The 20,790-nt window shown below is 52.6% G+C and overlaps 1 protein-coding gene and 1 long non-coding RNA gene across 3 annotated transcripts in view; one reads left to right on the plus strand and one right to left on the minus strand.

The window, feature by feature from the left end:
- Nucleotides 1–14,841, minus strand: LOC112562676 (protein ABHD15-like). Of its 2 annotated transcripts, none has more exons than XM_025236077.1 (3): nucleotides 14,655–14,841; nucleotides 2,248–2,396; nucleotides 1–1,811 (listed from the first exon to the last, which is right to left on the minus strand). In XM_025236077.1, the coding sequence occupies exons 2-3, from the start codon at nucleotides 2,389–2,391 to the stop codon at nucleotides 624–626; spliced, it is 1,332 nt and encodes a 443-aa protein (XP_025091862.1). In that variant the 5' UTR covers nucleotides 2,392–2,396; nucleotides 14,655–14,841; the 3' UTR covers nucleotides 1–623. The 2 variants fall into 2 exon arrangements, with proteins under 2 accessions (XP_025091862.1, XP_025091860.1); XM_025236075.1 differs by lacking the exon at nucleotides 14,655–14,841 and adding an exon at nucleotides 5,934–7,231.
- Nucleotides 4,754–20,790, plus strand: part of LOC112562677 — a 20,668-nt gene continuing 4,631 nt past the window's right edge. The window contains exon 1 of the long non-coding RNA XR_003098900.1: nucleotides 4,754–5,449. This is a non-coding gene — a long non-coding RNA (uncharacterized LOC112562677). The remainder of the gene's footprint in view (nucleotides 5,450–20,790) is intronic.

The raw sequence follows: 20,790 nt of genomic DNA on the forward strand, positions 1-20,790 counted from the left end.
TGGTACATCCTAGCTGACATAGTCACTGACTAGTACATCCTAGCTGACATAGTCACTGACTAGTACATCCTAGCTGACATAGTCACTGGCTAGTACATCCTAGCTGACACTCACACACAGACTCCCTACAGTGTCACACCTGTTCTCATTCGTCTCCTTCTTCTCGATGTTGACGACCTTGACCTCAAGACCTTTCTGACGACCTTGACCACCAGAGCGAGGCAGCAGGCTCCTCCCAGAAGTAGGAAGTCGTCTGTCAACATCCTCTACACCTCCAATTAACATATGACATACAACTTCGTGACATGACAGTGACACAGAGGTCAATGACTTGCTTGTCGCCATCACAGTCAAGGTCCTGGCGTCCCGTCACGTGACCACTGCCGTCTATGTGGCAGGTCCTGCGTGTCCATCCTGTCCCTCCTCTTGTCCAGGTGGTGGGCGTCGGGGTCACAGGTGAAGGTCTCTCAGGGTAGGGCGCACCGTACTCAGGGTGGGGGGAGTCCCAAATAATCCGGGTACTCACCCCTCCGTTACCTCCAAGTTAGTGTGAGGTCACAGGCAGGTCACAGCACGCTGCTAAAGCAGTCACGTCACACAGCCTCACGTCACCAGCACGCACGTCACCCGTGCCACTCCGCAGGCAGCGTCCGAGGAAGTCGACTCGTGTCTTCAGGCTCTAAGGTCACTAGGTCGAGGGTCAGGGGGTCCGGCGTCCAGTCCAGCAAGTCGTTGGTCTGCGTGGCCACGTGAACGCCGTTGGCCACGTAGCACGTGCATGGCTGAAAGCTGAGCATGGCCTGCACAAAGTCCATGGCGGCGGCTTCGGCCCAGGACAGGCCGCCCAGCCCCTGTCGGAAGCCCGCGTGGCCCCCGTGGGGCAGAGTCAGCAGGAAGAAGTTGGGCAGCGCGCGGAAGAGGTCGTAGGGGATGTGCTGGGGGCGACACACCGGGTCGTCGAGGCTGGACACGCACAGCACGGGGGCGCTGACCTCGTCGGCCTCCCGCAGCGGTTCGTTGTCCTCCCAAAAGTCCTCCAGGTCATTGTAACCGGCGCACGTGCTGACCACTTTCTGGTCGAACTCCTTCACGGACCACGCGCCTCGCGCCCGCTGCACCAGGGGCCCGAACACCTGGGCGTTGCTGAGCACCGCCTGTTTCAGGTGGGACAGGTAGAGCTGCAGGTAGGGTGTGGGGAGGCCGTGGAGCGTGTCAGCCGCGTTGTATGATGGGGAGATGCACACGGCGGCCGAGAGCCTGGCGGAGGAGCCGAACTGCCCCAGGTAAGACAGAAGCGCGTCTCCCCCGGTCCCCACCCCGACAGCGCAAAGGGCGGCTCTCTGGTGGGTGCGTTGCAGGTACCCAATGACCTCACGGAGGTCAGAGGTGTCTCCATAACCAGGTAGCTTTGGGGTGCTGACAATGCTACCCGCCTGTCCGCGTCTGTTGATCACGACTGCCCTCATCCCCAAGGTCAAGGCCTGGCAGCACAGCGCCGACAGCTGCACGGCACTTCCTGTCAGGTCCGGCAGCAGCAGCAGCAGCGGGTGAGCAGGCGAGACGTACTGACTGCCCACCGCCCAGTCCAGGGCCAGCAGCCCTCCGTCGTGCAGCTGTAGGTACTCGCGCGCAAAGTGCGCCCCCTGGCGGCAGGCAAGCAGGCCCAGACAACTCTGTACGTGACAGTTGCGGGCCCAGGCTGGCAGGCGCAGGATGCGGCGAAAGGTGGGACAGTGGGCCCCCACGTGACGGGCCAGCGCCGAGTCCCGGCAGGTGAGGCGCGCAGGACACTCGAGGGCACGCAGTAGTCTCTGTGGACACAACACCTGGGGTTAGAGGGCGTGGGGTTAGAGGGCGTGGGGTTAGAGGGCGTGGGGGTAGAGGGCGTGAGGTTAGAGGGCGTGGGGGTAGAGGGCGTGAGGTTAGAGGGCGTGGGGTTAGAGGGCGTGGGGTTAGAGGGCGTGGCCGGCTCTCCTTGAGGGCTGGGGAGGGAGACATCGGGTGGTAAGGAAGCTAGAAGGGTGCTAACAGAAGGAAGACAGAGAGAAGCAGATGAAGGAACAAAAGACAAGCAAAGGAGAGGAAATGACGAGGAGAAGCATTGACTTTGTGGTCAGTGAGGACAATGATGGACGGGGGGGCTACCTTGAGGTAGATGAGGACAATCAACAAGTCTTACCTTGAGGTAGATGAGGACAATCAACAAGTCTTACCTTGAGGTAGATGAGGACAATCAACAAGTCTTACCTTGAGGTAGATGAGGACGGTGATGAGCAGCGTGCCCAGGCAGGTGAGAGCCAGTGTCAGTGGGTAGGACAGCAGCAGCCAGTACATCACACACAGCGCCACAGCCGCCCGCAACCCGCTCGCTCCATCCTCCCCCACAACCATGGGACCTGCAACAAGGAGCACGTGACCTTACCACACTCTATACAGTACCACCACACACGTGACCTATTACACTCTATACAGTACGACCAGACCAGCCGCTGTTTGTTTGTCAACAAGTTTCTCGTTTGTTTGTTTGTTTGTTTGTTTGTTTGTTTGCGCACGAGAGGAAGGCAGGACTCAGGTGACAGGTGACTGCAGTTGTTTGTCATAAAGCGTGTTGTTACATACAAAAAATGTGAAGAAAGAAATATGAAAACAGAGACCAGTACAACCCCAGGAATAAACGCTAATTTTGTTACCAGAATAAAATGCACCAGGCCCTCCACAGAATCAACTTCCGGCAGTCAGAGGTTCACAGGGTTCACATGGTTCACAACACACAGGAGACGCCCACGTTGAGACCGCTACGACTTCCACACATCACACACCTGCTGTTGTTGACAAACACTATCCTGACATCCCACACCAAGTAGAAGCTGCGGACAGGGTGGATATGCGGGTAGACGAAGGTCTACACTACAGTCAGTGGCCTTGGTGCTATATTTAGTAGCCACGTCACTAGTGTCGGCATGCGCGCGCACACAGGAGGCAGAGAGAGAGAGAAGACGGGGGGCTAGTCAACCTCTCACCTTTGTACTCACCCCCCCACCCCACCAGGTCAGTGATGCGAGGCTTCAGGAGGTGAGCAGACATGGGATGTCAGGACCAGCGTTTACCGCCATGGCCGCCGTCAGCGAGTCCTGTCGGTGGAAAGTTCCAGCATCATCGGCTTGGAGGCCAAACTGTTGCTGGAGCCACAGCGGCGTCTGCCCAACTTCTGTGAGTCACAACAACGGCGGCCTTCACACGCCGTCGATAGGCACCTCCTCCATCTCCCCCCACCTGTCCGATCAGCCATCCGATCAGCCATAAAGCCCGCGCACTGACAGCCTGGGTGAGGCCACAAAGAGCTGCTGTCAGGGGCAGTCACCCACTCAGCTCCCATCCCCCACCCGCCATGTCTGACTTAACGGTTTTGTTTGCTGGTGCACAGGGAAGTGGCTCATGGCTCGGGTCTTCACCTCTTGGGGCTGAGAGCCACAGGTCGGCACCCGGCATTCCTGTGTGTACTCTCACTCACTCACTGCCCTCGCTCACTCACTCACTCACCCACTGCCCTCACTCACTCACCCACTACCCTCCCTCACTCACTCACTGCCCTCACTCACTCACTCACTCACTCACCCACTACCCTCACTCACTCACTCACTGCCCTCACTCACTCACTCACTCACTCACTCACTCACTGCCTTCACTCACTCACTGCCCTCACTACCCTCACTCACTCACTCACTACCCTCACACTCACTCACTGCCCTCACTCACTGCCCTCACTCACTCACTCACTCACTGCCCTCACTCACTCACTGCCCTCACTCACTCACTGCCCTCACTCACTCACTCACTCACTGCCTTCACTCACTCACTGCCCTCACTACCCTCACTCACTCACTCACTACCCTCACTCACTCACTCACTCACTGCCTCACTCACCTCACTCACTCACTCACTCACTCACTGCCCTCACTCACTCACTGCCCTCACTCACTCACTCACTCACTCACTCACTGCCCTCACTCACACACTGCCCTCACTCACTCACTCACTCACTCACTCACTCACTCACTCACTGCCCTCACTCACTCACTCACTGCCCTCACTCACTCTCCTCACTCACTGCCCTCACTCACTCACTCACTCACCCACTGCCCTCACTCACTCACTCACTGCCCTCACTCACTGCCCTCACAAACACTGACCTGAGATGTAGGGTCGCGGAACTTGACCTTTTCAATCAGCATAGTCCATCTCTCGGATGTTTGTGTGTATGTAAGAAAGTATGTAAGAGGGGAAGTCACGAAAGGAGAGGCTGGACTTTAGCATTCACCTGATATGCTTTTGGCACTGTGAACCACTCATGATACCACTAAGTCTCTTTACTACTTTACTATGTGTGTATATAGCTCATTATGTTTGCAGAAAAGAAAATAATCTGTAGACTGAAGCTCGGTGACTTGCTCCCCAGAGTTCACAGTTCAGAATAACGAGTGAGCAGGAGTTAGTGTGACCGGACGACTGTAAACCGTGTGGCCAGTAACCTGTGACGTATCACACCTCACACCTCACACCTCACCTCATCACCACCTGGCTACAAACACAGATGACGACTGAGGTCTGTGGAAGAAAGCAGGGAGTGAAAAAGCTGTTTTCCTACTTTACAAAGCAAAGTCAACAGACAATCAACTGTAAGCATGCTCTCCATGATGGTGTCACTGCTGGTGCATTCATTGACCCTGACCTCCAGAGAAAGGTCACACCTATGAGAGTATGCATGAAGGGGGCTGGTGCTATGTTAACACACGTGTCCAACAGATGGCGCTGTCTCCTCATTGACTGATGACACGTGCGTCTGTACAATGCTTTGTTGCGACATCCTCACAGCCCCTTAGTGACACCTCACAGTCCTCTAATGACACCCTCACAGTCCCCTAGTGACACCCTCACAGTCCCCTAGCAACACCCTCACAGTCCTCTAGTGACACCCTCACAGTCCCGTAGTGACACCCTCACAGTCCCATAGTGACACCTCACAGTCCCCTAGTGACACCTCACAGCCCCCTTGTACTGTTCAGTCACAGCAAACTGCGCGGTCATAGCCTGCATCGCGTGAACCCACAGGTCATTGGCATGACAACGGTGTACACTGTACACAAATGTGTCAACCTGTTTAACAGGAAGCCATGACAGTCATGTCCTCTTGTGCCTCACTTGCCTGTCACAGGACCGACATTATTATTGTACATACACACATCCCGTGTTGTTGTGAAGACAGGGGGCGCATTATGACGGCGGCATCTCGGGAAGGCAGACCTACTGGAAGTTGGGAATGAGGAGAGCTTGGTGTATCCAGGGTGCACACATCCAGAATATTCTACCGTCGTGCGTCACTTCACTGTCAGCTGTCTGTGATGTCAGCTCGGCAGGTGTGTGGGTGACGTCATGGTGACCACATGATACTGTAAGTACTTAGTGCAGCCAGCTGTCAGCAGGACAAACAAACAAACAAACAAACAAACAAACAAACAAATAAACAAACTCGACTGTGTGGACAGTCGCATCCACGTGAAAACAAACTCTTGTAGTCGTTCCCCGAGTTCTCACGTGCTTTCAGTTGTCGTCGCTGTTTTCAGGCGAGTAACACTGGAACACACATCGCCTCACAGCCTCTCTCTCACATACAAACACACACACAGAGTACACACACACACTGTATACACACTGTACACACACTGTATACATATAGACAGAACACACTTACACATACACACTGTACATACACACTGTATACACACTGTGCACGTACACACTGTACACACTATACACACACTGTACATGTACACATAAATAGAACACACAGTACACACATACTGTACATACACAGAGAGAGAAACACACACACGAACGCACGTAGGCAGGCAAAGGAAGCTGGGTAGCACACGTACCTGACAGACGGCCTCGTTCATTGTGAACACCTGTGGACCCCATTCACAGAGGGTGCTGCAGGTACAGGTGCAGCAGGTAGCACCACCACAACCGTCTTCGTGGAATTTCACAGTCGGCAGCTCTACAGGTGAAACAAAATCCAGCGACTGACGACACCATACGTGGCAGTCGGGTGGCGAGGCGACTTAGTTACTGCAGCCCACCCAGTGCGGACTTGCAAACATCCTCGCACGTGCAGTCTACAGCAAAACATACACCAGGCCGAGAAAGGTGCGTCGAGTGCAGGCGGGCGCAGCTCAGCGCCTGGAGACGGAGATCGGCTAGTGTTGGCTGGCTGGACGTGAAGCCACAATTTATTGCTTCCCCCCCTCCTTACACGTGGGCGGGATGGGGCGCACAGCTGGACGTGGGGGTGGGGCAGCGGCAGGTGGGGGGCTGATGAGGCGAGTGGCGAGAGCGACTGTTGCTGACGACATCCACCACCGCGTGTGTAGACAAGTCAGCAGCCAAGCAACTGCCAGACAACATCACCGCCCGCCCCACAGCTGGTGGCGCCGCCAGCCCCGGGCCCAGGGTTCGCACGCGCTGCGCACAACTGAGGGCCGAGAGGGCCGCTGTGTGCACGTGGTAGCCAGTAGCGACTACACTTGCTGGAAGGAGGGAGGAGAGTAGACGGTGTACAACAAACACTCCTCGTGCCACGTCAACAGCTGCACTCCGGTAGTCGGGTCACAGAGAGCGAGGGAAGCTGCTGCTAAGTGTGAAGGTGATGGGGAGATGTGGGGGGATGTGGGGAGATGTGGGGGTTTGGGGGGGACAGAATATGACCGGTCAGCGTCTTGGGGAAGTGAGTGCCAAGGTGAGTTGCCAGAGGTTCACAGAGAGGCGGGTGGATGGTGGAGGAAGAGGGCGGAAGTGACCTGACGTGACCTGTGAAACTTCGTTTTTACCTGCGAGCCCAATGGGCCGTGGACTTTGTCAGCTCGGCAAGTCCGCAGGTAGCCTTCTATATTTGGAACAGCGGTTTTCCCACCTTGCCAGCGGCACACTTCAAAAGTATCACACTGACGTCACACTGACGTCAGAGGGCGCTATTATTACACGGGACGAACAGGTAAACGGCTCGGGAGGGTGAGCAGTCGCCAGCACTGCTGGCAGCTTCTGCGACTCCTCACAACCCCTCACTGTGCGGTCTCACCCACCCCCCGCAAGCATGTAACACGTCACACCACACCACCCACCCCCGCAAGCATGTAACACATACGTCACACGTCACACCCCGCCAATATGTAACAAGTCACACCACACAAAGCTCTCCCGTCGCGTGAGCGCTCCTCAGTCCCCCCTCCCCCTACAAACGTATGTTGGTGAACGACACCAAAAACATCACAACTGACATGTAGATGGCGGTGCGACACGTCTGTACCCACACAGTTCACATAGCAGTATGTCATAGCCTTAGTGACGTCCACAGCCTGTAGTCATGTCATGTCATAGCCTTAGTGACGTCCACTGCCTGTAGTCATGTCATGTCATAGCCTTAGTGACGTCCACTACCTTGTGCGTGAATATTGATGACGAGGAGTGACACGTGGAACAGCGAGGCTTTGTTAGTCCGGTCCCTGACCACCTTCCACGTGTTTCCACTCCATAGGTCGGGCGCCAGAGGCTTGTTAGGTGGTGTGTACAGGTCAGTGGGTACAGCAACACACACACACACGTACACACGTACACACCAACACACAGATACACCAACACACAGACACACACCAACACACACACACACCAACACACACACACCAACACACACACACCAACACGCAGACACACCAACACACACACACCATCCCATACACACCAACACACAGACACACCAACACACGTACACACCAACACACACACACAGATACACCAACACACAGCAACACACAGACACACCAACACACGTACACACCAACACACACACACACCAACATACAAATACACACACCAACCAACACACAACAGGGTACCAGTATCCTCCCTGTCTGTACCCACCAGTCCTGACATGCGCGCGCTGTCCCAGTTGTCGCCCCGTGTAGCGACAGGTCAGTGGGTGCAGTTATTCCAGGTTTGCTGTCGGTGTTCACATCCACAGGTCAGTCAGTCGCACGTGCCGGCTGCTTACCCACCGTTACAGATGTGCGTAAGCCGGCGTAGGGGAGGTAATGCTCGCGCCTTTCCTCTTGGCTGTGACGTCACGCTCTGCTGAGGGTGGCCCGTGCACGTGCACTAGTCTGGCTGCTTTGTGTGGCTCCCCCTAGGATTGCATCGTTGACGAACACAAAGACTCGCTGAGAGCTTCACACCTGGGAGGGTGGCCACGGTACTGGGGGCAACGACCTCACACATGCACACCAACGCCACCTGGGGTGGGACTGGGGGTGACGAGAGAGTGAGCGAGCAGGACGAATAACAGAATTAAGGACTGACGAATATTCAGACACATGACACTCCTTCATCTCCTTCATTCTGTCTGAGAAACATAAAAGCTAAAGATCAAAGGGAACAGCCGGCATGAGATAATCACGTGAGTGGTTCACTGTACTTAGGAGACATTCAGATGACGAAGGTCGCAATCTTGCCCGTCCTTCCAAAGCAGTCACGCGTCACTAGTTCGTCGGCCAAAGTGACAGGCGCAGACACAGTTGTGCTTCACGCTCCACACAGTCTGCGCCATGCACTCGGTGCACCACGTACACTGCACTGCACACCTACACGGTAACGTGGCCATGCGACACTCGACCTGCGGTCCGCTACACTACAATGTAGTGACGTTTGACACTAGGGGATACTGTAATGATGACGTATGACACCGACAGGATACTGTAATGATGACGTTTGACACTAGGGGATACTATAATGGTGACGTTTGACACCCACAGGATACTGTAATGATGACGTATGACACTAGCGGGACAGTCCCGCTTTTGACCTCGTGTCCCGCCTGCTCATCGGGCGGCACGCCCAATGTCCCGCTTTCTGGCTTTCTGGCAAGTCCATCAAATGTCCCAGTTGTCTTTAAAAATCACTTTTTTCGGCGTTCTCTGACGGTGACGACACCATCATCGGCACGTGTCCCGCTTTCGCCCCCGAAACGTCTGGTCACCTTAGTAATGATGACGTATGACACCGACAGGATACTGTAATGATGACGTTTGACACCCACACGATACTGTAATGGCGACATCTACACATTCAGAGGACTGACGCGCTGACATTAACACACAATTACACTCCACAGTGATACAGTGGACTGCCATGTCACCATACGTCACTGCCACAACTAGAGGGAAGACTACAGTGTACTGTCATGTCACCATACGTCACTGCCACTACTAAAGGGAAGACAGGAAGTGCGCAGCGTGCAGTCAGTGACACCTGCTGTCGCGGGTCGTCGGTGTGGACGGACAGGTGGGTCTCGTCAGTCTACACCGAGACACACTGCGTCGCAAAGGTCTGGGGTCATAGTAGGGGTCACATGGGGTGGAGGTGACGAGGGCGGTGAGCAGATGGCGCTGAAACAGCGGAAAGTGCACTCACGTCACGTGAGAGTGCGCAGAAAGGCAGGGATGACATCAATCGTCGGGTCAGTGGGTGTACACGTGACACCTCCCCCCCCCGTTATTGGCGCGTGCTTACAGCCTGCGCTCCTCCACCTGGCTTCCTTCTGACGACAGGACGTCACAGCCTCCTATTGACGCTAGCTTACTTCTGACGTCACATCCTACTCTGACAGTAATGGGAGACAACTCCCAGAGCTCTGTGAGCATCCTCCATGAACATCCACGAGCTAGCCTTGTAAGCTGATCGACTGTACTGAGCAGTCCGTCCTTCTGCGGCCTGTGTGAACGCTATGATGTCAGTGTGACAGGCTGTGTGAACATATCTGATGTCAGTGTGACGGGCTGTGTGAACATATCTATGTCAGTGTGGCAGGCTGTGTGAACATATCTGATGTCAGTGTGACGGGCGATGTGAACATATCTGATGTCAGTGTGACAGGCTGTGTGAACATATCTGATGTCAGTGTGACAGGCTGTGTGAACATATCTGATGTCAGTGTGACGGGCGATGTGAACATATCTGATGTCAGTGTGACAGGCTGTGTGAACGCTATGATGTCAGTGTGACAGGCTGTGTGAACATATCTGATGTCAGTGTGACGGGCTGTGTGAACATATCTGATGTCAGTGTGACGGACTGTGTGAACATATCTGATGTCAGTGTGACAGGCTGTGTGAACGCTATGATGTCAGTGTGACAGTCTGTGTGAAAATATCTGATGTCAGTGTGACGGACTGTGTGAACATATCTGATGTCAGTGTGACAGGCTGTGTGAACGCTATGATGTCAGTGTGACAGGCTGTGTGAACATATCTGATGTCAGTGTGACGGACTGTGTGAACATATCTGATGTCAGTGTGACGGGCTGTGTGAACATATCTGATGTCAGTGTGACAGGCTGTGTGAACATATCTGATGTCAGTGACAGGCTGTGTGAACATATCTGATGTCAGTGTGACAGGCTGTGTGAACATATCTGATGTCAGTGTGACAGGCTGTGTGAACATATCTGATGTCAGTGTGACAGGCTGTGTGAACATATCTGATGTCAGTGTGACAGGCTGTGTGAACATATCTGATGTCAGTGTGACAGGCTGTGTGAACATATCTGATGTCAGTGTGACGGGCGATGTGAACATATCTGATGTCAGTGTGACAGGCTGTGTGAACGCTATGATGTCAGTGTGACAGGCTGTGTGAACATATCTGATGTCAGTGTGACGGGCTGTGTGAACATATCTGATGTCAGTGTGACAGGCTGTGTGAACATATCTGATGTCAGTGTGACAGGCTGTGTGAACGCTATGATGTCAGTGTGACAGGCTGTGTGAACATATCTGATGTCAGTGTGACAGGCTGTGTGAAAATATCTGATGTCAGTGTGACGGACTGTGTGAACATATCTGATGTCAGTGTGACAGGCTGTGTGAACATATCTGATGTCAGTGTGACAGGCTGTGTGAACGCTATGATGTCAGTGTGACAGGCTGTGTGAAAATATCTGATGTCAGTGTGACGGACTGTGTGAACATATCTGATGTCAGTGTGACAGGCTGTGTGAACATATCTGATGTCAGTGACAGGCTGTGTGAACATATCTGATGTCAGTGTGACAGGCTGTGTGAACATATCTGATGCCAGTGACAGGCTGTGTGAACATATCTGATGTCAGTGTGACAGGCTGTGTGAACATATCTGATGCCAGTGACAGGCTGTGTGAACATATCTGATGTCAGTGACAGGCTGTGTGAACATATCTGATGTCAGTGACAGGCTGTGTGAACATATCTGATGTCAGTGTGACAGGCTGTGTGAACATATCTGATGTCAGTGACAGGCTGTGTGAACATATCTGATGTCAGTGACAGGCTGTGTGAACATATCTGATGTCAGTGACAGGCTGTGTGAACGCTATGATGTCAGTGTGACAGGCTGTGTGAACGCTATGATGTCAGTGTGACAGGCTGTGTGAACACATTTCATGTAAATGAAGTTTTCAGGGTTACTTGAAACTTTGCCGCTGACCACCAGAGGAATTTTCAGGTTAGCAACAAACTGAACTGAAGGGAGGAAGGGGGACAGCATGGACATGAGGCTGTTTGTCAGTTTACTTGAGCTGCATGAGGGTGAGTACGGACGTAGCGGGTGAGCAGGCGCTGAGTAAACAGAAGTCAACAAGAGTCAGGTGGTTAGTCAACAAGAGTCAGGTGGTTAGTCAACAAGAATCAGGTGGAGCAGTCAGCTTGCGGTAGGCAGACAGTCGGGATTGATTGTGAGTCACAGAGTCAGTCAACAGATATTTTAGGACAGCGTGAGACGAACTTTCATCATTATTATCGTCTTTATCGTCTTCATCAACTTCATTCCTTGTGGCTGTCAAGACACCCGACATCCGGCACCCGACAACGTGACCGTCAAGGTGTGGAGGTCCAGCATCTGTTCTGCTCAACTGGCAGCCACACAGGCCGCAGGTCACAAAGTGCAAACCGCTGGTCAACAGCTTCCACGAGGAGCACCAGTCATCCCACACAGTCACAAACTTCAAACAAGATGACAACGTGGAGAAAAGGATGCGGACACCTGATGTTGCTGATAAAATGTTTTTGGTACACGAGAGGGTGAGTTAGTTTATAATTTCCCTTCTACCGTTTGTAATCATCGTGAATAAGGCCACGTAGAGGTCACGAATTAACCTCGAGACTATCCGATTCTCTTATCTCCCTCAGGCTCTCTTCCATTCAGTTGCGCCAGGAAGGGGGAGGGGGACGCGACGAGGCCAGGGTACCTTGCCCCTTTCCCACCTTGTGTGATCAAAGATGTTACAGCACCTGTCTGCTGTGATGCATCGCTTGTCTTACCTTGTAAGCACACCTGTCGTGTTGTGTACCGGAGTGCACCCTCCCAGGTTACAAGCGGCCTCAGGGAGGAATCACGTTTGTCACTTGTCAGGCGCATTACCTACAGCCGTCACACACGAGTGAAAGGTTGTGTAGTTGAGTGTCCACCCTGGCGACACCCTGGCGACACCCTTGCTACACCTTGCCTACACCCTGGCGACACCCCGGTTTCAATGACCTATGTGCTGACGAGGTCACTCCCCTTCATAAAGCTCCTTACAGGCTCAGAGCGGTCCGGTGGTGCAATGGTTATCGCCTGTCACCAATACACTGAAGGTTGGCTGCCCAGAGTTCATTTCTCGTCTCGGGCACGCTGATCTTTCTCTGCACGTGGCATCTGTTTACAGGGCTGGCTGCTTGCCGTGATGTAGCCTTAGCTGCTGACACGGCGTAAAACACCAATCCCCCCCCCCCTTACAGGCTCGGATGCTGGGGGGTGTACCGGGGAAGGAAGGAGGTGAAGAGTGCTCCGGACGGATACAACTGTGTGAGTGTGTGTTGTCTGTGTGAGTGTGTGTGTGTTGTGCTTGTTGTCTGTGTGTGTAAACGGTGTGTCAAACACTTTAGGTAAATAGCTGTAACTCACATCCGCATATTGTGGGAAAGAAAGAAACTGTGGTTGAGTAGCCTGGCTGTGCTTTAGGGCCACAGTGGGGAGAGAGAAATGACAGAGATATAAAGAACGAAGGAAAGAGAGAAATGAGGAGGAAGAGGAGGCCGGTGTTGTGAGGACAAGAGACTCCAACTTCAGTTGCCCAAAGCTCACTTAGGAAACTAGCCGCTCATCCGGCAGAAGACTCCACGGCTGCAGGTGAACTACTGTGCTACAGTCTTGGTTATGGTGGCCTTTCAGTTGCCATGGAAACGTGTGAACGCGACCCTGGCCTGAAGACAGACGGGGAGGTAACCGAAAAACGGCAACACCCCCCGGCCTGTGCTTGTCCTCCCTGACTTGCACCACACGTGCTGAGGAAAATGTCGATGTGCTTCCTTCGTCGCCACTTCACTGCGGGCGGTGGAGATGGGAGGAGGAAGGAGCTACATCCCGACTCCCCACCCCGCTCCTCGCTCTCACTGTCTGACGTCAGCAAAGAAGTCACGTGAACAGCCGGCGATTACAGCCACATCCGGCAAGCGTGGTGCCAGCGCCGCCATCTGGACAACCCACGAGCGGGATGACGACGTTCGGCGGGTCACACCAGTTGTGGGTGACTTGTGTGGTCGTCTGCAGTAGACTTCTCTCATCAAACGTCTGCCTTCAGGAAGCTTCTGGGTCCTGGTGTACAAAGCATTGCCAACGACATTTAAGACAAAGTGGTTTTCAAACTTGTCGCGTGCCTTACTCGACTTGTCAAAACGCGTGACGACGACTTTATCAGTGGGGCTCGCGAGGTTAGAGAAGCTGACACCAAACTGCCGGCTGTCAACCAAACCAGAGACTACAGAGACAACATGCCAGCAGCCTGCAGACAGCGTACCACTCGGCTGCCACAGCGACCTCAGCACTCACTATAAAGCCGAGGTCAGCATCATTATCCACCCACCCCTCACACACACACCACTCAGCACCGGGGTAAGATCACCTCGTCCGGAGTAGACACACCTTAGCACACACACGTACACACACACCAACATCCACGCACCTACACCAACATCCACGCACCTACACACACACACGCACACCAACACACAACTGTTTCTGCCAGCTGAGGACAGCTGAGCGCCCCAGTTGTTTGTCGTGCAAGTTAACATTCTTTATCACTTCCGCGTATCAACTAACCACTGGACCGGAAACCGGAGTGACGTCAACATGACGCATTGTACAGTCAGCCACCAACTTGTCAACAACAGGTCAGACATGCCACGACCTTCCTAAGCCCCGCCCTCTTCCCTCCAACGGCAGCCGAGAGAACAGTTCACGAGTACGCACACGTCACATCACACAGACACGTAATGTGACGTCACACACATCTCGCAGACATACAGTGTGACGTCCACACGCTGACATTCAGTAAATGTGTAAGCACGTGTGCTTTGTGTGATTCTCCTGTCTTTTGAGAATAAGTACATCAAGACATTTAAGGACAGGAAGACAGACACGTGTGGGACAGACAGGAATGTCAGGACAGGAAGACAGGAAGACAGACAGGTGTGTCAGGACAGGAAGACAGACAGGTGTGTCAGGACACTGTGTCAGACAAAAACATTCACGAATACCTGGAGCTAACGAACTGTTGAGCCCCGATGGCTCGGTGTAGTGGGCAGACGTCTGGCTGTGACAACAACAACAACAGTCGTTGAGTGTACACACCGACACCCACAGCGTCACTGGCTGTCATGGCGTGTCGCCGCCGTCTACCTCCATACTGTAGACACATACATGAGGCCTCTAGAGATTCCTCTCAACTCCAGGGAACCTTGTAAAAATATACATATACATATACATAGACATAGACATATACATATATACATCCTTTTCTTAACCACCACTTGTGTACATATCCACCTTCCTCTATGTTTACTACAAACTATTCTATTTACTTCATCACTACATTTACGTAGTTAATTTGTCCCTGTGTGTGTCACTGTGAGGGGCTGTGACAGTGTCGACTGTGACACACTCAGTGACACATCATCAGGACATCACTCACTGACACCTACTCATGGAGCTGGTCCTCAGGTCTGTGAGTTCTCTGGCTTTCTCTCCCTTCGCCACACTTTGCCCCCGTGGTGCCAAGTCATCCAGAGGTGCAAGTGCTCTCCAGTGATGTAAGCCAGCCAGCCGGCCAGCCAGACAGCTACAAATCTGCTGCTACCTGCCTCGACCAACCTTTCTTCCCTCTCGCCGTCTCTGACGAAGCAGGGACCTGTTGCCGCTGGGTGGGCAGGGAAAGTAGTCCAGCAACAAAGGAGAGCGCGTCTGGAAGCAGCGACTGTCTGGTCTGTAAGGGGAGTTCACTCACAGTGCACTCATCACCAAGGTGACGGCACTTCTCAGCAGGTTGCAGGTAAACGGAGGGACAGGTACGGAGAAAATTTGTTGTGACAATTTCAGGAACAAACAAGGAAGAAGACTAGGAGCAGCTGCAGCAGAGTAGCGCCCCCTCCAGTGCTAACGTATTCCCTCCCCTTGCTCTCTCATCGTCTTTCGGCCACCCGGGTCACGAACCAACCCAGGCTGTCAGTCATCCTGGAGCAGCGGTGGTGCTGTGGATGGGAGGATAAGCGGGATTACCGCCTTCATTTTCGTGTACCTCGGGTTATCTGCCCTCTAATAGGAAAATTAAAGGACGAATTGTTTACCTCCTACCCCACCCTCTGCCTTTATCCTCCCTCTTCCTCCTCTACACAGCTTCGCGCATCACGCCACGCATCATGGGTGGACAGCTGCCTCCACTCTTCTATTCACTCCCTAGAGAGGTCATAGGTCAAAAGTACTATTTAGCAGGGTCAATGCCGCTCAACACGGGAAAACTCACCCGGTGCCGACACTGTAAGGACTGAGACGCTGATACATATATATACTCGGGTGGGCGGGGTGCATGGCTGTTCTTGGTAGGTGGAGCGATTGGTCTGCTTGATTCCGATAACGAACGAGCCTCTAGCCTGACACGAATCGACAGTCCCTTCCTGACGGTCCCACTGCCCACCCCGCCAACTGCCTGTGGTCCCCACCCGCGCCAGACCAGCATCTCTCGGGTCGATGGGGACAAGGTGGAACCCGCAAGGAACTCTGGGTACTGACGTCACGAGCGACTCATCGCCCCCAAGACATCGACTGCACGCGAGCGAGAGCAGACCTCACCTGTCGCCTTCACTAGCCTCATAGCCGCGGCTCTTTTCAAGATGCGGAGACATGAATGATGAAGCAATGGACGAGGAAATGGCCAGGTAGGTTGTCACCTCGTCACTGTCGTCGGTGCCAACGACCAGACTGCGACTCTCTGTAGACTCTCCTGTGCGGGAGGGAGGCTGCTGTCAGTGTTTGGACGATAACGACGGTTGTCTTGGAGTGACTGCCAATCACGGCATGTGATGGTGGCTAGTGTATGGGGGACACAAGTGCAAGATGCAGTGAAGTCCACACACACATACACACATATAAACATAGACTGACACGTGTCTACATAAGCACGTAAACACACACACATATATAGACAAATACTGACACGTGTCTACATAAACACGTAAACAAACACACACACATATAGACATAGACTGACACGTGTCTACATAAACACGTAAACACACACATACACACATATAGACAAATACTGACACGTGTCTACATAAACACGTAAACAAACACACACATACACACATACAGACATAGACTGACACGTGTCTACATAAGCACGTAAACACACACACATATATAGACAAATACTGACACGTGTCTACATAAACACGTAAACAAACACACACACATATAGACATAGACTGACACGTGTCTACATAAACACGTAAACACACACATACACACATATAGACAAATACTGACACGTGTCTACATAAACACGTAAACAAACACACATACACACATATAGACATAGACTGACACATGTCTACATAAACACGTAAACACACATATAGACATAGACTGACACGTGTCTACATAAACACGTAAACAAACACACTGCGGCGACAAACAGGGTAAAGTTCAGCGAGGTCACAGCGTGACGTGAGGCGTGGAGGGTTGTGACGTCGTTGACTGCCACTGATCATGTCACTGATGTGAGTCAATAACTGTCGACACTTAATTAGTCTTTGATTACACGCATGGATGCACTCGCCTGGTGTCCGCAGTCAGCAGTCACGGCCGACACACTGCAGCCAATCAAAACGCGTTTGAAGATGGATAGGGTTAGCCCCACTGGGAATTAAATGTAGAACTGTTGGTGTTTTAGTGTTGTGTTTAGTGTTGTGTTTAGTGTTGTGCTTAGTGTTGTGCTTAGTGTTTTAGTGCTGTTTAGTGTTGTGTTTAGTGTTGTGTTAAGTGTTTTAGTGCTGTTTAGTGTTGTGCTTAGTGTTGTGTTTTAGTGTTGTGCTTAGTGTTGTGCTTAGTGTTTTAGTGCTGTTTAGTGTTGTGCTTAGTGTTGTGCTTAGTGTTGTGTTTAGTGTTTTAGTGCTGTTTAGTGTTGTGTTTAGTGTTGTGTTAAGTGTTTTAGTGCTGTTTAGTGTTGTGCTTAGTGTTGTGTTTTAGTGTTGTGCTTAGTGTTGTGCTTAGTGTTTTAGTGCTGTTTAGTGTTGTGTTTAGTGTTGTGCTTAGTGTTGTGTTTAGTGTTTTAGTGCTGTTTAGTGTTGTGTTTAGTGTTGTGTTAAGTGTTTTAGTTCTGTTTAGTGTTGTGCTTAGTGTTGTGTTTAGTGTTGTGTTTAGTGTTGTGTTTAGTGTTGTGCTTAGTGTTGTGCTTAGTGTTGTGTTTAGTGTTGTGCTTAGTGTTTTAGTGCTGTTTAGTGCAGTGGTAAGCGCGGGATCAGCTGTTGGTTCGATTATTTAGAGAAGGAGTGGTTTGGTCGGTGAGCTCTATTTTTTCCGCTTTGTTTTTTCATTCGGTTTTCGTTTCTCTGCTCGCTCTCTGTGAGTGTTTTTTTCAGCTGACTCACCGTCACGTGATGTAGCGTTGAGGGTAGTGCCGCGAGACGAGATGTGAACCCAGGGCCTCTGCCTGCAGTGGTGATAAGAGTGTTTTAGCCCCTTACACTACTGGAAGCTGCCGGGGATGAGGCCGGGGGCTGAGTGTCTATAACGTTAGTGTACAAGGGAGGTAATCTACTCCATATGTCGTCTACAGGGGAGGTAATCTACTTGGCTATCAATCAGCGTAAAAGAGAAAACAACGCACATCGTGCAGCAGGTGTTTATCCTCCTCCTTCCCACTCACCCAGACCCCATCCCCCTTGTCTCGCGCAGTCACATCTCGCAAGTCAAACGTCCACGTGACTGACGTGAAATGTAAAGGATGGCCGCCCACCCTGACGGTAAGCCAGCGCTCGGCCCGTTATTTCCCTGTCAGCTGGTAGCAACAATGGCTGATAGACAACTACCAGGGTGGGAACTCTTACACCCAGGACAACACTCGATTTCTCTCTATCTCCACGTGCTCCCCCATGTTTGCCATCCCCTGTCACGTGCTCCCCCATGTTTACCATCCCCTGTCACGTGCTCCATGGTTGTCCTGTTCGGTGTAGGTCTCGACAGACACCAGATATTGCCGAGACAGAAACATAAATGTCCACCAAAAATAAGCAAAACTATGAACATTTTTTCAGAATAAATATGAACGTTTCCCGAATCAAAATAAACACTCGCCACACGTGCACTGCGCACAGTCAGCCGCACTCACCTCTCCCAGAGCGAGGCCGCATGGAGAAGCAGCCAGAACCCGACGTGAAGAGACGCAGCACGACACTGAGGAGGCAGACTACTTCAGCCCTCCACAGCTTGGCGCATGACAAACTCTGTAGCTGGCGCCACCTACCGATATCCGGTTCCGCCGAACTCCTTCCGGGCGATGGGGTTCCTGTGCGCATGTCTGGCGGAGTTCTGGCCAGGAGTTTGTCTTCGAGGTTTCCGGTGGCGGCCCTTGCTGCTGATTGCTTTGCTGGCTTCGCTGTCGTTATTGTGACGTGCTGTCGTCTTTAGAGGAGAGGACGATGTCACATTGGAGGACAGATGTTGGATGTGCTGTCAGGCCCTTACAGGGGGTCCAGTGTAAGGCACAGTTGTGACAAATGTCTGTTTGGTGGGCGGAGACGCTGATGAGCTGTCTAATTAAGGATCAACAACAAAGTTTACCTCTCGTCACGCGCGTACTTCAAGCAACGTCTGTCCATCAGCGAATCGCGATAGTTATCGAGCTGACCTCTCCTGAGGTCACTGTGTGGCCTCCAGATCAGCTTCCTCATCAGAGAGAGATGTTGAAAGATGCTCAGGCCCTCTAAACCTTCAGTAATGTAATTAAAATGAAATCAAAATTCCAAAAGTTTGCGTTTGGAACTTCTCGTCTCGTCTGTTTTCTTCGCAAGGATCCAGGAAAGTCTGTCCACACCTTTGTGGGGAAAGCCGATGAGGACCAGACACGGAACTCACAGGGGGGTAGCTTCCTCCACAAGAGAACAGTGGACAGGGTCACGTGTTTGAAAAGTCAGCTTTAACCTCGGTCTGTGGTCCGCTGTCTCTCGGTCCACGCCACAGAAGGAGGGTCAGCCATTTGCTTCCGTTGTGGCAACAACCCTCGGCAAGCAGCTGACAGGGCCTCGAAGCATGAAGCGCAGCAAAGCAACAAAACTCAGCTTCCGAAACTTCTACGTCTTCGCCACTTCTTCACGTCTTCACCACGTCCTCGCCACGTCCTCGCCACGTCCTCGCCACTTCCTCACCACGTCCTCACCACGTCCTCGCCACGTCTTCACGTCCTCACCACGGCGCTGACAGGTCGTCGACTACCCTGGGGATGAGGATACAGTTGCTGCGGAGTCAGCGGCACTCGGCCATCATCACACTACGTTGCTTACACCTGCCCCTCCACCCCATCCCTCCCACACACACCCCACCCTCTCTCTCTCCTCTCTGTCGCCGTGTAGCCCTGTATCCTCACAGGTAGGCTGTGGCGGGGTCAGGTGTAGACTGACAGCGAGCCCTGGTCTGTCTACCTGCATGGACATGGAACGGTGGTGCCTGTCTCCCCCACCTGGTCTGCCTTGCTCCACACGCGCTGCGAGGAGATGAGAGAGCGTTTATTGACCCTCGGGTAGCGCCACCTGTCCTTGACCCGCGCTCCCATCAGCCCCCGGGCTCCACCTGCTGTCTGCTTCTGCATCAGCGACGTTTGTCACGTGCACGTCTCGAGGGCAGAGCAATGCTACCTTTCAAACATCGTGCGAATTGTCTTCCTCCTGTTTGCTCCTTTCTCAATCCCTCCAAGATGTGGGTTGACCTTTGACCTGACTGTAAGGTCTGTAAGTATTGTAATGCGAGTCGTCGACCCTGGCCATACCTCCCTGCAGGTCATTTTGTCTAGTCTCATTCGTTACTTTTACTTGGACTGCTGTCTTGGACTCTTGACTGCTGTTTGAAATGTTCTCTGTAACTTTGTAACTCTGTAACTGCTCTTTTCGTGGTTTTGCTGATAGGAGAGGTTGTTCGCTCCGTGTCTTCCATATTTTATATTTGTTTTTTGGGTTTTTGTTTTTTTGTGTGTTTTTTTATGCCTTCCTTGCTTTGGGTGCACGCCATGTGTGTCCCTGACCCTCCAACACAGCACTGGGAGGCTAGATACTCCTAACCCTGGGAACTGTGGCTGCCCCCACTCTACCCCGGAGGCTCCAGACACGCATTTCCATTGGCTGATAC

The sequence above is a fragment of the Pomacea canaliculata genome, linkage group LG4 (genome assembly GCF_003073045.1).
Source record: "Pomacea canaliculata isolate SZHN2017 linkage group LG4, ASM307304v1, whole genome shotgun sequence".
NCBI lineage: Eukaryota > Metazoa > Mollusca > Gastropoda > Architaenioglossa > Ampullariidae > Pomacea > Pomacea canaliculata.

Coding starts and splice junctions, on each gene's coding strand:
- LOC112562676 (XM_025236075.1), bottom strand. CDS start 5,976: ATGGGGTCCACAGGTGTTCACAATGAACGAGGCCGTCTGTCAG. Junction 2,397..5,933: donor TGAACGAGGCCGTCTGTCAG/GTACGTGTGCTA, acceptor TCCTTGTTGCAG/GTCCCATGGTTGTGGGGGAG. Junction 1,812..2,247: donor CCGTCCTCATCTACCTCAAG/GTAAGACTTGTT, acceptor TTGTGTCCACAG/AGACTACTGCGTGCCCTCGA.